A 17,439-nucleotide genomic window follows, 5' to 3' on the forward strand; every position below is an offset into this window, starting at 1 on the left:
TACAGACATCTATTCACAGTTTTAGTTCCAGTGTAAGTAAGATGGCAAATAGTGGAGTGTAAATTTTTTAGTCAGCATTTACAGTATTCTCAATATTATTTACCTGTTTATGAGCTATATGAAGATAGGAGCCAAAGAGGTACCCAATGTAGACCTCTCAATTACCATTTCTAAGACACATCAAAATGTCTCTATAAATGGCGGTACACTTTAAGGTTGAAAGTTTTAATAACAATGAAATAGTAAAACATTTTAATATTCCATCAAGGTTTCAGGACTTTATTAGCTTATTTTCTATTTGGTTCACATGAAAGACCTAGAACTAATAAAGAAAAGAGTCTTTTTTACGATTTTTTTAATGCCTGCATTTTACTTGTACTGTGGACATGTGTTATTAATGCCAGACTCAAAGGAAAATCAGACCCATGTGAGCACAAATTAGACATGTGAGCTTAAAGTGCTGGAGGCGACATTAACTCGCATGGCTGGCACACATGCCAAAGGATCACCCCAGGACTCTCTGACCTTGGAAAAACAGTCAGGTCACATATTAAATTAAATGGTTTCATCCATATTGATTGCTTGAACATATTTATTTACACATACTGTAGTCTACAATTGCCCATTATAAAGCGTGTATGTACTACGTATAGGCTCACAATACCCTGTAAGGATCACTATTATGTGACTGATTAGGCAGAAGGGAGCATACAATGTGAAACAACCTAGTATGGCCATTCAATAAGACATCTTTAGAAATTGTAACTATAACATGAATGAGATCTCCATATTTCAACAGAATCAGATTGGCTTTACTGGATGCCAAAGGTTGTTGTCTATTGGGCCTAAGGTACCCCAGACCAGAACCAATTATATGGCTCTAGAGGTTTTGTGAACCTCCAAATAATTCACAGAATTCTTCACTTTCTGAGGATTTCTCGTGTTACTCATTGCTGCATTGCAATTCCACAAAAAAACATACACAGTATTAAAATGGATACACAAGTTCAAGAACTCAATACAGTTTACTTTGGAAATTAGATTAAAAAAAGGGGGAAAAGCAAATATCCCGCTCCAATGGGCTTTGTCTGTATCTCATAAAAACATAGATATTATTAAGAAAAATAACAACTCTTAACCTAAGTCAATTAATTTGACATCAAAGTGGGTACTGGGTGCATGAGTCTAAGTTTTGAGGTTAAAGATAGCTAACAGCAGATGTATTCAATAGCCTGATCACTGATCAATCAATGATAGTGTCTTTTTTTCCAATTTTATGGATAAGGAAATATATATCTTTTGCACTGTATGAAGATGATAATTATAGAAAAATCATCATAAATATATTTTGTCCATAAATAATGTATGTACAGCACATGAGCAAGAATCTGTCCTCGACAATGTCACTTTCTGCTCCTTATGCAGCAAAGAGGATCCATAGTAGAAATAAGGGGGTATAGAAGAAAGGAGCCGGAGGCGTTCTTCAGCTGACGACGATGCTGTACTCTGATCACAGCATTTGTATATCACGAACTACAAGTTCATTAAAAAATGGCTGCAAAGAATAAAGAAATAAGGTATGCCTAGAATAGCTTTTCTAAAGGCTATTTGAATCTGTGCTTATTTATAAATGCATTTCTGCAATGACAGACTCCCTTTAAGAAGGAGGTGTATTGTGCTCTTTATGCACACAATTGGTGGGGAATACCATGTACATCACTAAACGTCATCAGGACTTACCAATCACCTGTTCAGTAAATCAGAAAATTAACATGACACATTTTCATAACAGAAGCAAAAATATTATTTGTGTCACAAAAGTGTTGGAGGTCCCAGTATTGTATAGCCATTACAACGTCTTCTACTGATACACAAAACAGCGCCATATGTTACTGCACAATTATAGGTCTGACACAGAAATCAGAACTGTTAAATATTTCAGTGGATATAATATGCTTGAAAGATTCAGGTGAAAGCTTCAGTATGTGTCTCATAAGTATACAGGACAAAGGTGAAATGGAAACAAGCAGTGAAATGCAGGAAGCCCAGTAGACTAAGTCACATCCTGTGGAACAGGAAGACTTGGATTAAGAACCCAGGAATTTAGCAAAAATCAATTATCCTACAACCACAACTATCCTACCTTTATGTTGACTTACGCCTGAGAAATATTTATTAAAATGTCTTATAGCTTGTTATGTTTGAAAATTCTTTTAGTCAAAGACAAAGATGTCCATAGACAAGATGAATATCGGCTTACTCTGACTATTTTGGTTGGATTGGTTGCCATGTGTATAGAGGTGCCCTGACTCTCCTCTGGTGGCATATGTCAACATGCTCAACTTATTTGTTCTCAAGAGAGATGAAGTGCTACTAGAGGTGTCTGAGTAGCAGATGCATGTGTATGAGAAAGTCGGGAGGAATAGTGATGAGCCCTTAAAAGCTAGTGGACAGATAAAATTCTAACCTGTGGCAGGTATGCTCTACTTATGTAATATGGAATTTGATATTTTGGCAATACTACAGCACAACACTCCACCACCCCAGATTCCTATAAACACAGTCAATACCACAATAAAATGGAACAGATGAAGGTCTCTGAAAAGAACTGTGACATAAAAAGACTACAAAAAGCTGTCAATCGCACTGCACCCCAGCTTCTTTGGGCTACCGGCGACTTAAAGAATAGGGCAGTAAAGGCAGATAGATCTCCATCATCTAGCATTAAAGTCCTGAAACAATATAACAATCATGTCACTAATATAATAATGTCATCACAATAATGTAAGAATGCTTGCAAAGACCAGATAAACTCTGTCAAATTATAATATACACATGTCGCTTTACTACATTCATTTCATGCTGACTATTTACGTTTTAATTCTCAAACCAGGAAAACATAGCTGTGGTGCATAAATGTTGAATCTCTGGATTTAGATCAATTGACATGAATACACCCAAGGTGTGGCAAGTAACCACAATGTTAAACATAGGGTGGAAAATTTTAATTGGTAGTTACTTGGGCTTCTAGAAGCAAGTATGAAGCCAAACTTAAAGTGAGAAACCCTCATAATTGGAAACATGGCTTCCCAAGCTGACTTCTGTATAATGGACTAATGTAAAGCAATTAAAAGAAAAACCTATAAAATGTCAGATTTATATTTCTGGCACTACTTCACTTAAACTTTAACAGAATCCATAACATAGCTGTGGACTAGTGAGTGCAGGAGAATGCTCCTGTAATTGTCTTTAAAATGAATGCAATTTGCAAATAATACTGTAACGGAGAGTGAAAATTATTTATGTTTTTGGAGCACCTTGTGCATATAAAAAAAAAAACATGAAAATGTTTACATTTTCTCAGATATTAAAATAAAGAAAAAAAAATATTGAAAAATAAAAACATAAAATAAAGCCCTATTTATCACCAAGAAAGGAGCAAAAATTATTTTAATAACCCAAAGTAAAAAAAAAAAAAAATGTTATAGCCTTCAAAACTGCATGTTTGAAAAAAACAACAAAAATGAAGAGAACACGGCCCAGTCCTTAAATGGCTAAAAAGTGAATGTAGTGATTGAATTCAAATAAATGGCATCAAACCATATATGTAATCTATTATACAATATTAATTATTGTAAATTAGAATTAAAATAATTAATGATTTTATTTTGGAACCAGAGCCTACGTCAGTAACTTTTTTTCTCACTTTGACACCACAGAAAATTGTCCATGAATTGGAATCCATAACTTGACTCAAAGGTATCTATATAGTGAGCCCCCCATTGTGAGTAAAGACCAAGATGAAGATAAGAAAATTCAGACAGCATCATCTAATATTCGGATTATTGACTCCACTTCATGCACAGGCACAGTAAAGCTAACAGCTAGATTCAGAAGACACATAACATTTGCATACATCAGGAGGAAGCTGGAATCTGTAATCCAGAGTGTAGCTATAGGGGGTGCAGAGGTAGCGCTCGCAGTAGGCACTCGCTAGCGGCCAAAAGACCTCTTTACAGTATAATAAGACACCAGTATAATACAAAGCACACAGCAAGCGGGAGCCCTGTTACAGATTTTGCATCGGGGCACATGAGCTTCTAGTTACACCTTTGGCCCAAAAGTGCACTATAGACTGCAGAACCATTGAGGGGAATAGTTCCTTGCGTCAATTTCTCTTTAAGGCTAAAGCCCCACATAGCGGGCCACAGCAAAAAAGCACTGTGGAAAAAACGCAGCAGCAATGCATTGCGGTTTTACCAGCAGCGCTTTTCACAGAAAGTCTGCACAGGTCCGCTCTGTGAACTTTCTGCTTCAATCATACATATAGGGAAACTGAAGGGATTTCTGTAGGTATAACAGCCATGCTGTGCAATGGTTTAGGAAATCACAGCATGTCCACTGCATGTATTATTCTGCACTGTGTGGATGAGTCCCATCCACTTTGTAGAGACTGTAAAACCCTGTGGTTTTTGACGCTTTATTTGCGGTGTTTACGTCACATGGAAACACATTGTACGAGTAGTCAAGTAAAAAAGAAACTATTATACACAAGCAAATAAAAACGTTTGGTAAGTATTGTATATCCAACTATAGTGGAATGCATTCACGAAACTCACTATGGATAAAACAAATATTTAATTGTTCTGTATCATTTTTGTATATCATTACTAAATTCTTCAGTAATTAGGTTTTGCATACTTTGTGTTTCATGCTTTAGGGCCACATCTGATACTCTCTGCAGCTGGAGGCAGCTTTTAACACAATTGAGAGCTATGCGGCTCTAAAGATAGTAGTACTGGATTAAGGCTGGCTTTTATTTCATATCAGGACTGAGGTTTCCTGTTCACAAAGCCGCGCATTCCATGCATATTCTATAAAGTGTGGGAAGGCAGAACTGTAAATTATACCATCCCCTTCAATGCTGATAATATCAGACTCTGATCACTAGAACGCAATTACAAGATAGCACGATATACATCTAAAGTCTTTTTCCTTAAATGTATAACACTTAATATCAATAAAGCATATTATACAGGGAGATGATCTTGGCAAATATTTCACAAGTTTAAAGATGAAATCTAGATGAAATGCATCTTCTGACGTGTACACAGCGATAAGTAGGATGCTTGAGCGGGAATTCTGAATACACTTTGGAATTTGTACCATCTCTAATAGTGCTCAGGATTATATTTTCCTACTAAAATCTAATAAACCCATTTGAATAGGTTTAGATTTTAAGAAGAAACCAGAACACCGATTTCTGACTCCAACCCAAGGAGATTATGCTCCATTGTTCTAGTACTAATCAGTGCACCACCTTGTTGCCAATTCATTAACACGTACACTGAACATAGATATATGCTTTTATATTATTTTCTCCAATTCCAAGTCATTTACTCTGAATGTAGTTAAAGACTGCCAGTACTTTCTAAAACCAGTATGAAGGTAACATTGCTTTTATGTGAAACAAATTTATCAAAATGTCCAAAATGTTGATATATTTGTCACATGTTTAAACAGAAATGTAGCATTCAGCCATGTATGACAGCAGTTATTTAATCACGCCATAGCATAAAAATGGCACCACGAATGTTTGTTTAACAGTTGCTGTATCTGTACATCTACAGATGTTTCTTCAATTCCTCAATCACCTACTAGAGAGAAATTGCTCAAATAAAAATACAATTCAGAAAAGTATCTAGGCATGCTCGCTTTTTACTCGACTTTTACTATTACCTATTTTATGCACAAATTTGTGCCATTTTAGGATTTTAGTCCACACTTGCAACTTATCAAAGAAAGTTGGTGGTTCTTAGCAGGACGGGACATGGCCTCAGACAGAATTTGTATCAGAAATTGCTATAACCTGGCCTAGATCTGAAAATATGTGGGGCAGAGGCAACCAAAAAAGATTTACCAAAGTTATTCCCCATTATTTTGGTGTAAAATGCACACGAAAAAAGGCACAGACACATTAATAAATGTGGGTCTTTGACTACAACATCTGCCACAGATGTCTATGGATGAGAACAATTTACCTTCCATCTGCACTAGTTTACACTTTACTAATGGAGTGTGATTGTACAGCTAAGATGGTTGTTTGCTCTACTTAGAATAACATAAAGAAAACACAACACAAAAACTTCTCAAATGACCCAAATTTCTCAGAGATGCCAAGAACTGATAACACACTACACATCTACCTTTACATAAACAAAAGAAGTAATATTTTGTGATTTGGTTCATTGCTCTTAGACTGAGGAAAAGCAGACTTTGTAGAGTTTAGATGTGTTGATTTTGTAATTATGAGCCAGCCAACCATTCATGTAACATGGGAAAGGCAGTACTTGACAATTCAGAAGTGGTTAATATGTGCAATATTACAACATGATAAATAGCACTATGTGATTTTAGACTAGCTTTCAATTTCTTGGTTTCTTTATTTTGCTGAAGGCCAATGATACAAGGGTATCTGCTTTTAATTTAAACCATTCCCAACATAGCCATTTTTCGGCTTTCAGTTTTCATTTTTTGACTCTCTGTCTTCGAAATACCATAACTGTTATTATTTTTCCCTTCACAGAGCAGAGGACTTAAAGGAGTTGGCCACTTTCAGACCAATATTGACAAACAAATGTACAATAAAAGATATACAATTTTTCCAATTTACTTTCTGTATCAATTCCTCACAGTTTTCTAGATTTCAGCTTGCTGTCATTCATTCCGTTACTTCTAGAGGATAAACCTCTGACCATGGTCATGTGATTTACGGTCCATGGTCATGTGATGAGCACACAGGTGCTGCTTGTTATAGTCACAGTGCAATATTCAGACATCTGCCTGGTAATCAGCTGTGCACCTGTGTCCTAATCACATGACCATGGACAATAAATCACATGACTATTGTCAGACTTCTATCCACTAGAAGTAACAGAATGAATGACGGCAAGCCGAAATCTAGAAAACCGTGAGGAATTGATACAGAAAGTATATTAGAAAATTGTATCAAATTGTATTTTATTGTACATTTGTTTGTCAATATTGGTCTGAAAGTGGCCAACCCCTTTAATTATTGTGGGATAAATTGTACTTCGTAATGGTTTCATTTAATATTCCATTGGATATACTGGAAAGCTGGAAAAAACAGTCCAAGTCAAAGTTGGGGGTGATAATGTCCGTGAACAGTGCACCGTCACAGGGTCTTAACTCAGCTCTTAAGCAGCTGCCATATTTAAATAGCTGCTGTCTGCCATACTATCATGGTTGATGTTTGGAAAGGTTTAAATGAAGACTGAGGCCCCATGTTGCAGAAATGTAGCATTTTTTGTTGAGGACTTTGCTCCAATTTTTTGACACAAAGCCAAGAATGTCTACAAAATGAATGGGAAATATATAGGAAGTACTTTTACTTCTACCTTCTGCTCAATCCTCTCCGGGCTGTGGCTCAAAAAACAGCAGCAAAATATGCATTTCCACAACTTGAAGCCTTAGCTTAAAAAAATATAAACATGTAAAATGATATAATACTGACTTTTCCAATTCTATGTCATTCCCATTTCACTGTTTCCCAGTCCCTGCCGGTTTTTGTACCTTGACTTCCAGTAATGATGTCTTAATATGACCACAGCAGCCAATCTCAGGCCTCCATGGTGATATATCTATGTTGGAACATCATCAGAGGAGGACAGAATCTAGAGACTGTCAGGGGACAGGAAGAGGTAGGATGGAAGTCATTGGGGATTGGTAGATAGATGGTTATTACTTTCTTTATGATTTAATACCATTCGAAGCAGTTTTTTAAAAAGAAATTTTGGTGGCTGGACAACCTATTTATAACAGTTGCTATAAACATTTAATGCTTGTGTGAGACAGAGATGAGTTAAAAATAACATGAGAAGAAAATAATTTAATTGACACTTCCGGATATTGAAGCAATGATTGCAAGAGCAGAGACTGAATGAACAAGATAATTAACCAGATGGCTCCAGTCCTCCCCAGGCAAGGACAGCTAAAATCTATGTGCAGTAAGCGCAAAAATAACATAAACTATATAACACTCACAAAGCGGGAAGCAAGAGCTTGTCATGGAGTCATATGCACATTCATATTTTGAGAACTAAATTCTACAAAAAGAAAACAAAATGCCAATTACTGAGTTGAGCATATTTTTCTAGGTCAGCACTATGGTATATTTATGGGAAAAGTCCCATAGACATAATCATTTACTGAAGGCTAAGTGGTGACGCAGTTCTGTTAACTTATCAACTAAATAGGACACAAAGTACAAAAAAAAACACCCTGTGCCTGCAAACACAACCTAGACAATAGAACCAAAATGATGACTAGACACAAACATCTTAAAGCAACTTTTTCAAGTGATCTCAGAAAAAGAAAATCACATTGCTTTTTACAGTTCCTGTTCCATGTTTTTAGTATATAAAGGAGTTTTCTTGCTTAGGAATATAATGAAAAGCCAAACTTTTTTTTTATAAGAAACGGCACTTTGTCTAAGAACTTATTCTGTCTGGGACTTCTTTACCGTGTGCTCTACAGTGCTCCATGAAAAGTAGCATCAGTATCCCATACATGTCAATGTCGCGAGCCATAAACCTGTGTGACCATCACATGATCAGGATGTGGAAGTGAACACTGGAAGATGACAATCATAACATAAGGCTCCATTTGCTGAATCTGGAAAATCAGACAAATCTGGCCATAAAACTTCAAGAATGCACATTTCTTGTAATGAATTGGTGAACCCTGGTGGCAATTTAAAGGGATTCTACCACTAAAACACTTTTTTTTCTAGTTACCACGTCGGAATAGCCTTTAAAAAGGCTATTCGTCTCTTACCTGTGGAAGTGCTCTCCGCCGCGCCGTTCGTTCAAAATACCGGTTTGTACCGGTATGCTAATGAGTTCTCTCGCAGCGATGGGGGCGTCCCCATCGCAGGAGCAGCGATGGGGGCGTCCCCATTGCAGCTCGAAAACTCACCGCAGCGCCGCCTCTCCGGTCTTCGGTGTCCTCCCCTTGCCTCTTCAGTGTTTGTCGGACGCCTGCGCAGTATGCTCTCTGTTCGGCGAAGATTGCCGAACGTACTGCGCATGCGCGAAAGTGCGGTGCCCGCAGTACGTTCCGCAATCTTCGTCGAACAGAGCGTACTGCGCAGGCGTCCGACAGTACGCTGAAGAAGCAAGGGGAGGACACCGAAGACCGGAGAGGCGGCGCTGCGGTGAGTTTTCGAGCTGCAATGGGGACGCCCCCATCGCTGCTCCTGCGATGGGGACGCCCCCATCGCTGCGAGAGAACTCATTAGCATACCGGTACAAACCGGTATTTTGAACGAACGGCGCGGCGGAGAGCACTTCCACAGGTAAGAGACGAATAGCCTTTTTAAAGGCTATTCCGACGTGGTAACTAGAAAAAAAAGTGTTTTAGTGGTAGAATCCCTTTAAGGTGTGTGTTCACAAATTAAATCAGCCAACAAACTGGGAGAGCTTGAGGCCCTGGTCCAGGAGGAAATCATTGATATATTTGGTGTGGCTGAGATGTGGCTAAATTCTCCACATGACTGGTCTGTAAACAGGCCAAGGAGGTAGAGTGTGTATGTATGTCACACGTGGCATGAAAGTGAGTGTTAAAGAAGCAAATGTGATGGAAAATAAGGGTGAAGAATGTGAAGATGTGGAATACCACTGATAAATAACTTTTGAGTGTAACCTATAGACAAGTGATGGCGAACCTATGCCACGCGTGCCAGAGAGGGCATGCAGATCCCCCTCTGCTGGCACACATGCGATTGCCCAGATTGTTCACTAACGGGGAATCCGGTACAGACCCATACAAATATGGAGAAAAGCTGTTCCATTGAAAAATCCCCTCAAAAGACACTCTGTCCATCTGGAGAGAAAAAAGTTTTAATCTCAAGAGCCGACAAGCCTTCTTCACGGTAAGGACTGTGAATCTGTGGAATAGCCTACCCAGGAGCCGACAGCTTCAAAACGGATTAGATGCCTTTTTAGAGCAAAATAGCATTGATGCTTATGGAAATGTATAAAATGTAATGAATTTTCCAATCCTCTGGTTGAACTTGATGGACATGTCTTTTTTTCAATCATACTAATTATTTATCTATGTAACACCAAGAAGAAAAGGTTTTAGAATTATGTAAATCAAAAAATTAGTACACATTGTTAAAGGGATTTTCCAGCGCCTAATGCATATTTCTTACTGATTACATATCTGCAGACTAGGTCCTGTATTCATAAAGGGGCAATACTAACACGTTGATGAACAGGAGGCATTGTGGAACCCACACCCACATTTTCATAATCTTATGCCTTGTCCTTATCTGTTTCAATTTCAATGTTGAGGATTTTAAATTTAGTTTTAATGAAATGTGTAATCAGATAATTATTAATCAATTAAATCTAGTTTTAGAATCAATATCCATGCTACTACGTATATTAAAAAAAAAAAAATCCTAAAATCTTGTTTTCACTCACGCCACTGATCTTAATCATAGATTGAAACTTTTTGTAATGTAGAGATAATTTTTACAGTATTTTACAGAACTCAATGGATTTCTCTAGACCACAGACTCCTCCATTCATATGACTGATGTAAAAAAAATTCTGGATGATGCTGAGGTAAGATGTATGCAAATAGAAAAAGAAATAGTAACAATTAATTAAAAAAAATATAATAATAAGTACATGACATATATAGGTGATGCATTCCCTTCAAATTCCTCTTTCTCTGGCATGTTCTAGGTTGCTTGTAAGTTATTTATTTTATTTTAAAGAAAATAATATTTTACGAGTAAGGTGATGTCATAGATGGAAAGGTAGAGGTTTGAGTTCTGTATGTCACTAGCAAGGATCACAAAAGTAAACAACACCAATTGACGACATCCCTATGACTGACTGTGTATACCACACTTACATATATTTTGTCTTCCTGGTATCTCCGATTGAGATTGTACATAATTGATCCTTCATGAAGATCGCAGAGTGCTGCCATATCTTCTACACCATTTGTACTAGTTGGATGCATAGCAGTTACCTTCTGTCGAGTAATTGTGCTTTGTTTGTATGTGAATACCTAAAAGAAAAGGAAAAATCAATGTATTTCAATATAACCGAATACAGTCTAAAATTCTAATTTGTGCACATCACATAAACTCAACATTATAAACAAAGTAATGAAATTATTTATCGTTCATGTTCTATAGTTTCTTTGCTGCCTGTAAGCACATAAAGAAATATGGATTTTATGGTTCATTTTGCTTCTCATATACCAGTCATTTTTTGCCATATTCCGCAGTTTTGTCTGCTATTTGCACATTAATATGAATAAGAATTTGGCCTGAAACCTTTATTAGAGAAGGTAAAACTTGTACACTAATTTATATGAGAGAATACAACAAATAGTAAGATATAACATATAATGTTACCTCCAACCACCTTAAAGGGGTTATCTAAGATTACAAAATATGGAAGTTGGTCACATGGCCATGATGTAACCAATGGATGTGATGTCACTTCCTACGAAAGCAGCCATGTTTTCTAATTTTGGAAATCCTCTTTAAACACACAATCAGTTGGCATACAAGTCTGAAGACTGCTGGTCTACAAACTATGAATAACCTTATGGCTTCTCCATCTTGGAATTGCAATTTCAATGCTGAAGAGTCTATATTGATTCTTAAGGGGAATGTGTAAGCAAATTATATGGTGCACATACATTTACACAGATAATAGGGATTTCTGTCTAGTGGAGGCCATCACATTTCATAAGTGTCTACTGATATAAAATAAAGGTTGTATGTTATGGTTATGACAAACCTGGGGTATCAGCATCATAGAAGAACTGTTGTGGCTGCTATGGAATAAACAGAGGGGGAGCCCAGCTCTTGTTAGACCCATTCATGTTACCGATGTACACTATGAACCTGTAATGGTGTCCCTGTCTACAATGGCCATACTGGGGCACTGACTCCAGGGTTCCCTTTATTCTCTCCTTAGCACTCACAATATTTGGAAGCCAAACCTTAACTTGTGTTTTTGCCTAGAAAAGGCTGTAGTTTATTTTAGCTATTAACAACACATTAATAAGAATCTATGTGGAGATTTACTCTTATATTAACACTAGCCATATAAATGAGGTAATGTATGCAAGGCTGGAGCATGGCTGTGTACTGGACTTAGTAAGAATTATAGGCTTAAGTGAATTACTTCATATTGAAACAAGCTGCATGTAGACATTGCATCCATTCATCATTGACACTTGGTAATTACTAAAATAAGCAGACAATTGTTCTCCCGCAAGATTACTATAAAAGTACATGCTATGTGTTGGGGTACTGGAACAGACGGCAACTAGAAAACACAGTGAAACAGAAATACCTTGGAAATCTATCCTGCTTTGGGGAATTCTCATTTGTATATATTTAGCAGCAATCATGTATACGCAAAACTTGCTAAAGCTTTCACATCTTGGCCCTACGGAGAAGGGGGAGTGAGGCCCAGGGTTCACATTACAAGTTAAGGAATGTGGCATCCTGTGGAGTTAGTGGTATGCCAGACTATTTCAGCAGTTCATGTACAATACAACCTAAATATCTCACTGAATGCAGCTATTAGGATAAAACAATGTGTATCAATGTAAGGAAGTCTACAAATAATACATTTTATTCAAATACATTATTTCCAGACTATAGTATATTGCATCACATCCTTTAGAGATATAAACATGACCTGTGGCATACATTCCAGACTTTCTGGTCCTTTCTAAAATTGTGGTCGTTTGGTACCTTATATGTCTATATACTGTAGTAAATCTTCTGAGGAAAGACTCAGTGATGAGAAACAGACACTTGTAGAATATTATAGCTCCTGTTCAATCATTCAGTCTAGAAGGTTAGAATGTCCATGTAGGTTATGTCGCTGTATAGGGGAAGTCATGTGTAAGGTACGTCATTTACCATAGTAGAAGGGTGTAGTACAGGCTACTAGAGAATGGAAAAGTGTGGAAAAATCAATGTAAGAATCCATAAAGGGAATGTCTGGACTAGTTCCATCTATATGGAATTATGGAAGTTTGCAAGATTTTCTATATGTCAATGGGAACTATAATAGATGGTATTTGTAACAGATATATGTAGCAATTATTAGGAATCTGTCACCAAAACAGTTATTACTAATGACTTGTTAGGTACCTTAGTACCATTCACTGGTGTAAAGTTCTGCAATAAGTATTACAGTGCCAATATATACACCACAGTGTGCCACCAGGTTTACTTAAAAGAGCACAGATCCTAAGTCATTTGAGCCAACAGGTCATTAGGAACTGTTCTGAGTGTTGCTCAGATTCCCATACAAGGGACCATGAAAATACACTGTTCTATGTAAGGGGCCATAGGAATGAATGGGAAAAACATAGCACAGTGCACCAGTGCAGGGTTTGGGAGCAATTATTCCAGTCTCAGCAATAACCCTTTCATTTCATCCAAAAAACAGCATACATTGCCCCATCTATATTATGTTTGACATACTTATTGTACCTCAAAATGAGGCATTGCTTAGTAGGAAAGAGGTGTGGTTTAGTAAGAAAGCTGTGACCTAAGAAAAGCCAACGTACACCAAAATTGTGCTGAAAAATGTTGTTGCAAGAAAAGTCAAACAATAGGTGGTGTAGAGATAAAAGTGTTCCAAACGGAGCCACAGGGCACATTCAGGAGCATAGAGTCTGTAGTTTAGACAACTGACTGCAACTCCTCTATTTTTCCACAGCTCAACTTCAACTATTGATTCTCCAAATGGTTGACAGACATGGTCAGTCAGAAAAATCCCCTAATTCATTAAAAAGCCAGTGTGTTAAGAGGGACCGGGGCCTCTGCTGTGCTGCGCGGAGGCTTCCGATTCACTCTGTGTCCGGTGCTGGAATGGCACGGTTGGTCCTGGCGGGGGGTGGGCTGCAGCCTCTGCTTGAGTCTGCAGAGGTTCCGGTTTCCCTCTAGTACCGGGACCGGCACTTCTGGGTTCAGGGGATCAGTGGCAGGCCAGAGGCTATTTAGGCCTCATTCTGGCTCTGACTCGCTGCTGGTTATTCGTTCGCACTACGGTATCAGCTCCCTAGCGTCAAAGCCTCTTCTGCTTCCTTCCTGCTCTCTGTCACCTGTCTCTTGCCTCCTGTCCCTGCTCTTGGATTCCCTGGATATTTTGACCCGGCTTGCCTTACAGACCTCTCCTCCGTGATCCTGATTTGGAACCTTCCTGACCTCCTGTGTATAACCCTTGGCTTCCACCTGACCTCCCTTTTGGATCCTGATTTTGCTACTCCACTCACCTCCTGTGTATGACCTGGCTTCCCTGACTATGCTTCTTCCTCTGCCTTCTGCAACCATGTGACCTCAAGTTATCGACCCGGCTTGCTTGACCACGGAATTCTTACTCGGATATCTGCGTGTATTCCCTGGATTACCTTCCTGCTCATCTGCTACTCCATTCCTTCCAGCTCTCTTGGACTTCACTCTAAGGTTAGTGTCTGGGTCCTTCTGGGTCCTCCTTCTTGGGGTTCGCTGGGTGTGCGAAGCTCTCTGGGCAGTTGCGGTTCCGGGCCTTGGACTTTTACTAAGTCTAACTCCACCATCAGGAGCTCTGGTGAAGAACTCCGGGGACCTGGTTCTGCTCTGGTTAGGAGAGCGAGGCACACCCAGGACTGTTTTTGCCTCAGCACTTAGGGATTCTAGTTGCCCAGGACTTACTGAGTTATTTTTTGCATCGGGTTCCTAACACAGTGATTGAATAACTATGAAAGTAATTATGTAACAAACTATGCTATCTAAATAATTGTACAAAACTAAAAATTGTGTAATATAATTAAAAAATAACCATTTTATTTTGATGCTAGATTTGGAGTTTCTTCACCCAAAATGAATTTTGATTCTGACTACATGACTTTGACTCCACAGACATGGATACATTTAGTGCATCTTTATGTTATTTATACTGCATTTATACTGTCTAAATATTAGACAAGATAAGTAGATCTGTCCTGTTCTTTACTAAAGTTGATCAGACCAAATGAAAAAAAAAGTGTCTATCCAATTAAAGCAAGAAGAGACATTTATCTCTCTATATTATAAAAATGAATTTTTGTCTGTCTGTTTGTCTGTCTGTTCTCTATGCGCGACCAAACGACTGGACCGATCTTCACCAAATTTGGCACACAGATACTTAAGGTGTCCGGGAAGATTAAAGATGAGAATCCAACTCACTCGGACGTACCTTTCCGGAGATACAGCTTTCCCAACACCCTGACCCCCCATTAGCCAAAATAAACCTTTCACTCATATTCCAACTGCAATACACACGGTCACTCCACATGTACAATCCAACACTGATATACAAACTGAGATACACACATCAGAGGATTAGATACACAGGTCAGCACACAGTATTACATGTCAGAGGATTAGATACACGCGTCTGCACACAGTTCCACACGCCAGAGGATTAAATGTGCGCATCTGCACACAGTTCCACAAGCCAAAGGATTAGATACGCGCATCTGCATAGTTTCACATGCCAGAGGATTAGATACGCGCGTCTGCACACAGTTCCACACACCAGAGGAATAGATACACACGTCTGCACACAGTACCATACGCTGAAGTATTAGATACACAGTTCAGCACACAGTTTCACGTGCCAGAGGATTAGATATGCGCGTCTGCACAAAGTACCACACGCTGGAGGATTAGATACGCACGTCTGCACACAGTACCATACGCTGAAGGATTAGATACACAGCTCTGCACACAGTTCCACGTGCCTGAGGATTAGATACACGCGTCTGCACATGGTTCCACATGCCAAAGTATTAGATACGCGCATCTGCATACAGTTCCACATGCCAGAGGATTAGATACGCGTGTCTGCACAAATTACCACACGTCAGAGGATTAGATACACAGATCAGCACACAATATCAAACACCAGGGGATTAGATACATGTGTGTTCACACAGTACCACAAACCGGAGGATTAGATACGCACATCTGCACACAGTACCACAAGCCAGAGGATTAGATTTGCACATCTTAATATAATACAACATGCCAGAGGATTAGATACGCACATCTGCACACAGTTTGACATGCCGCAGGATTAGATACACTCCACACAATGCCACACTCCACTGCAGACAATACCACACGCTGGAGGATTGGATACACGCCAATGCACACAGTTACACACGCCACAGGATTAGATACGCACATCTACACACAGTTCCACATGCCACGGGATTAGATACGCACGTCTGCACAAAGTACCACATGCTGGAGGATTAGATACACAGGTCAGCACACAGTTCCACGTGCCAGAGGATTAGATACACGCATCTGCACACAGTTTCACATGCCAAAGGATTAGATACGCGCGTGTGTACACAGTTCCACATGCCAGAGGATTAGATACGCGCGTCTGCACAAAGTACTACAATCCAGAGGATTAGATACACAGGTCAGCACACAGTATCACACACCAGAGAATTAGATATGCGCGTCTTCACACAGTACCACACGCCAGAAAATTAGATACGCACGCCTGCACACAGTTCCACATGCCGCAGGATTAGATACACGCCACTGCACACAGTACCACAAGCCGGAGGATTAGATACGCATGCCTGCACACAGTTCCACATGCCGCAGGATTAGATACACGCCACTGCACACAGTACCACAAGCCGGAGGATTAGATACGCACATCTTAATACAATACTACACACCAGAGGATTAGATACGCACGTCCAGTGGCGTAACTACCGCCATAGCAGCAGAGGCAGCTGCCACAGGGCCCGGGACATTAGGGGCCCGGTGACAGCCGCTACTGCTGCTGTTTTTTATTTTTTCTCAATAGGCCATTACCAGCTGGAGTTACTCCAGCCGTTAACGGGCCCTATTTACTTACCGATTCTGGCAGGGCCGGGATCGGTAAGTGACACTGTGGGCCCCACAAACACTATCATTATATTCGGGGGTCTTTTCAGACCCCCGAGTATAATGATCGGAGGCCCGAGAGAGGTAAAAACCATAAAAAATACTGTTACTTCTCCATGATCCGGGCAGGCCTCCGGCCTAGTCGTCTGACGTCTCATGACCCCAGCCTGCGTCCCGGGTCGTGTGATGTCTGACGTAATTGAAGATGGACTTCAGCAAAGGCCGACAGCATAGGAGCCGGGAGATAGGTGAGCAACAGAGGTTTTTTTTATGTTTTTCTCCCCCAGGGTCTCCGATTATTATACTCTGGGGTCTGAAAAGATACTTAATATACATAATACTGTGTGCAGGGCCACTAAGGGACATAATACTATGTGCAGGGGCCACTATGGGACATAATAGTGTGTGCAGGGGCCACTAAGGGACAT

The 17,439-nt window shown here is 39.3% G+C and overlaps 1 protein-coding gene across 1 annotated transcript in view; it reads right to left on the minus strand.

Annotated features, from left to right (window-relative positions):
- Window positions 1-17,439, minus strand: part of MYO10 (myosin X) — a 206,429-nt gene that overhangs the window by 138,418 nt on the left and 50,572 nt on the right. The window contains exon 3 of the mRNA XM_075270986.1: window positions 10,948-11,106. Within this exon, the coding sequence (XP_075127087.1) occupies window positions 10,948-11,106 (159 nt within the window). The remainder of the gene's footprint in view (window positions 1-10,947; window positions 11,107-17,439) is intronic.

The sequence above is a fragment of the Leptodactylus fuscus genome, chromosome 4, assembly GCF_031893055.1.
Source record: "Leptodactylus fuscus isolate aLepFus1 chromosome 4, aLepFus1.hap2, whole genome shotgun sequence".
Lineage (NCBI taxonomy): Eukaryota > Metazoa > Chordata > Amphibia > Anura > Leptodactylidae > Leptodactylus > Leptodactylus fuscus.